This window comes from Zingiber officinale, chromosome 6B, assembly GCF_018446385.1.
Source record: "Zingiber officinale cultivar Zhangliang chromosome 6B, Zo_v1.1, whole genome shotgun sequence".
NCBI classification, from domain to species: domain Eukaryota; kingdom Viridiplantae; phylum Streptophyta; class Magnoliopsida; order Zingiberales; family Zingiberaceae; genus Zingiber; species Zingiber officinale.
Genome location: NC_055996.1, coordinates 82,916,813 through 82,919,221, shown reverse-complemented (window position 1 = coordinate 82,919,221; position 2,409 = coordinate 82,916,813). Strand labels below are relative to the sequence as shown.

Sequence of the window (2,409 nt, the reverse complement as noted above, 5' to 3'; positions counted from 1 at the left end):
TTTTTCTAATAATTGATAATAAATTTTTATAGGATCAAATCAATGATTCGATTAATCGACCAAATAGTTGTATACTTATTACTGGCTAAAAAAATTATATATAATCCTTGAGTAATATAAAAATTTAATTTTATGAATTTGCCCAAACTCGTTTTAAAAACTAGTTTTGGAATTGACAGGCAGGAAATAATTAGAATCATTCATTTCCAAAAGACAAACACTGCTAGTTTTTTAATTTAAAGGCGACCTATTCTTTTAACTTACTTTTGCAGACTGCAGACACACTTCATTCAGATGTTCTTTGTCTCGAGGACACCTGAAGATAAAGACCTTGATCAATTCGAAGCGTGGCCATGGTTTTGTAGTGGACAACCTTCTCCTCATCACTGAGCTTGAACTGAAAGAAGTAGAGAAGAACTGCTGCAAATGTCTTCATCTGTCTGTAGGCAAATTCTCTCCCCAAGCAGATTCTTGGACCAGCCTGAAACACATGCACAAGAGTACTTGGATGTTTTGTTACCTGTTTCTCCAACTCTACAAGGATCAATTAATTATTCACCTGAAAAGCTACAAATTTAAATGGACTTTCAGGCTGGAAGATCCCTTCATCATCGAGCCATCTTTCCGGCCGAAAACTTTGGGCATCCTCGCCCCACAGATACTCCATTCTACCCATCGCATAGGGCTGAAAAAACACTATATCGCCTTTGCTCACATTGTAGCCTCCCGGTAGAATGTCATCTGAGAAGCAAACCTTGTTTTCCTGCAGTCGAACAAAAGAATTCTCATTAAAGATCGTGCCATTTCGGCTAATTGTAGCACTTAAACTCACTAGAGGAACTGCGGGGAAGAGCCTAAGTGTCTCGGTAAGGGAAGCATGAAGATAGTGGAGATTGTTGATGGATTCATCGTTTATGTTCCGCGAAAACTCAACAAAGTCTGTGCACTCTTTAGTTTCGAGTAGCACTACTCGCTTCACTTCTTGATGTATCTTCTCTTGCACTGAGGGGTCCTTGCAGATCAAGTAGAAGAACCAAGCGAGCGAGCCGGCCGTGGTATCTTTTCCGGCGATGACAAAGCTCAGAATTATGTCTCTCAGATATCGCGTGTCCATTGTCGTCTTCTGATTCTTGATCTCCTCCAAGAACTTGGACAGAATGTCATCTCTCTTTTCCTGATGAGCATTGGCTATTTGGTTGAACCTGATGTCCATCACTTTGTACACGAATTCATCGATCACTTTGAGATTTTTCTTGAGAGCTGCCTCGGTTCCAACTCCCAAAAATCTCATGATCCTCCAGAAGGCATGCACATACCTCAACAGGGTGAACTCGTTTGCTGTATCCAATGCTTCGGCGAACTCGACAGCTTCCTGATTCGAACCACCCAAGCAATCCAACTCGAACCCGAACGCGATCTTGAAGATGGAGTCCATGGTGGATTTCATCAGGAGATCCTGTTGGGGCTCTCGAAGCTTAGTTTTAGGCATGAATAGGTCAAAATTAATTAATGTATGAGAAATTAAAGAAAAAGCTTGCCTGCATATCGAACTGCTCATTGGAGTTGGCATAGGCAGAGAGGATTCTTGCGAGCTTGGAAGAACTATTTCTGAAAATGGCACCACTGAAATCTCTCAAGGATTTGGTGGAGAAGTTGAAGCTCGCGAGCTTCCGCTGGTGGCGCCACTTATCGCCGTCGACGGCAAATATGCCATCTCCGAACAAATCGCGCAGATTTCTGTAGTTGTGCAATCCCTGCATTAACCAGATCATTAAGTCAGTTAATGACGAACGTAACATTTCTGGTGCTTACTTAAAAAGGGATACCTTGCCGTAGTTGTTGAAGTTGGTCTTGAGTATGTACTCGACGACGGCGGGGTCGGTGGTGAAATGCTGCCCGCCAAAGGGCGAGAGCAACCGGTAGTTCTTGTGGAGGCGCGACAGCTCCGTGTGGTAGTCGTGAAGCCTATGGAAGTTGAGGAACTGGTGAAAGATGGTGCCCACCACCGGGGGAAGCAGTACTTGCCTCCTCTTCCAGCCGCCGCCTAAGAAGAGGAAGAAAAAGAAGGCGGGGATGGCAGCGAGCAGCAGAAACCCAACCGCCGAAGCGGCAGCAGCAGCGACCAAAGCTGCCATGAAGAAGGGGAGTCGATTAAGGTAACACTAACAATCAGGGATATAAATAAAACAGGACCACTCAACGAGGACGAAGATTTTGAAGGGTGTGCATACATTCTAATTCAGATTTATTCTATTAGCAAATGAGAAGAGAAAGGCACGGCACCAATGTCAGGTTTTTAAGAGAAAATTATGTTTTTAGTCTTATAATTTATAATTTTTTTAAATTTTAATGTTATTATGAGTCAATTTACATTTTGACTGTTTAACTTGTAATATTTTTTAATTTCAA

At 42.4% G+C, this 2,409-nt stretch overlaps 1 protein-coding gene across 1 annotated transcript; it reads right to left on the bottom strand.

Annotated features, from left to right (window-relative positions):
* Positions 1-286: 286 nt before the first annotated feature.
* LOC121991170 (cytochrome P450 704C1-like) lies at positions 287-2,135 on the bottom strand. Its single transcript, XM_042545189.1, has 5 exons — positions 1,827-2,135; positions 1,539-1,754; positions 833-1,456; positions 560-763; positions 287-481 (listed from the first exon to the last, which is right to left on the bottom strand). The coding sequence occupies exons 1-5, from the start codon at positions 2,133-2,135 to the stop codon at positions 287-289; spliced, it is 1,548 nt and encodes a 515-aa protein (XP_042401123.1).
* Between the last annotated feature and the right edge of the window lie 274 nt (positions 2,136-2,409).

Excerpts from the sequence above, each read along its gene's own strand:
- LOC121991170 (XM_042545189.1), bottom strand. The coding sequence starts at position 2,135 with ATGGCAGCTTTGGTCGCTGCTGCTGCCGCTTCGGCGGTTGGGTTTCTG. Across the intron at positions 1,755-1,826 it reads ACTTCAACAACTACGGCAAG|GGATTGCACAACTACAGAAA; the intron begins GTATCCCTTTTT and ends TGGTTAATGCAG. Across the intron at positions 482-559 it reads TTAAATTTGTAGCTTTTCAG|GCTGGTCCAAGAATCTGCTT; the intron begins GTGAATAATTAA and ends CATGTGTTTCAG.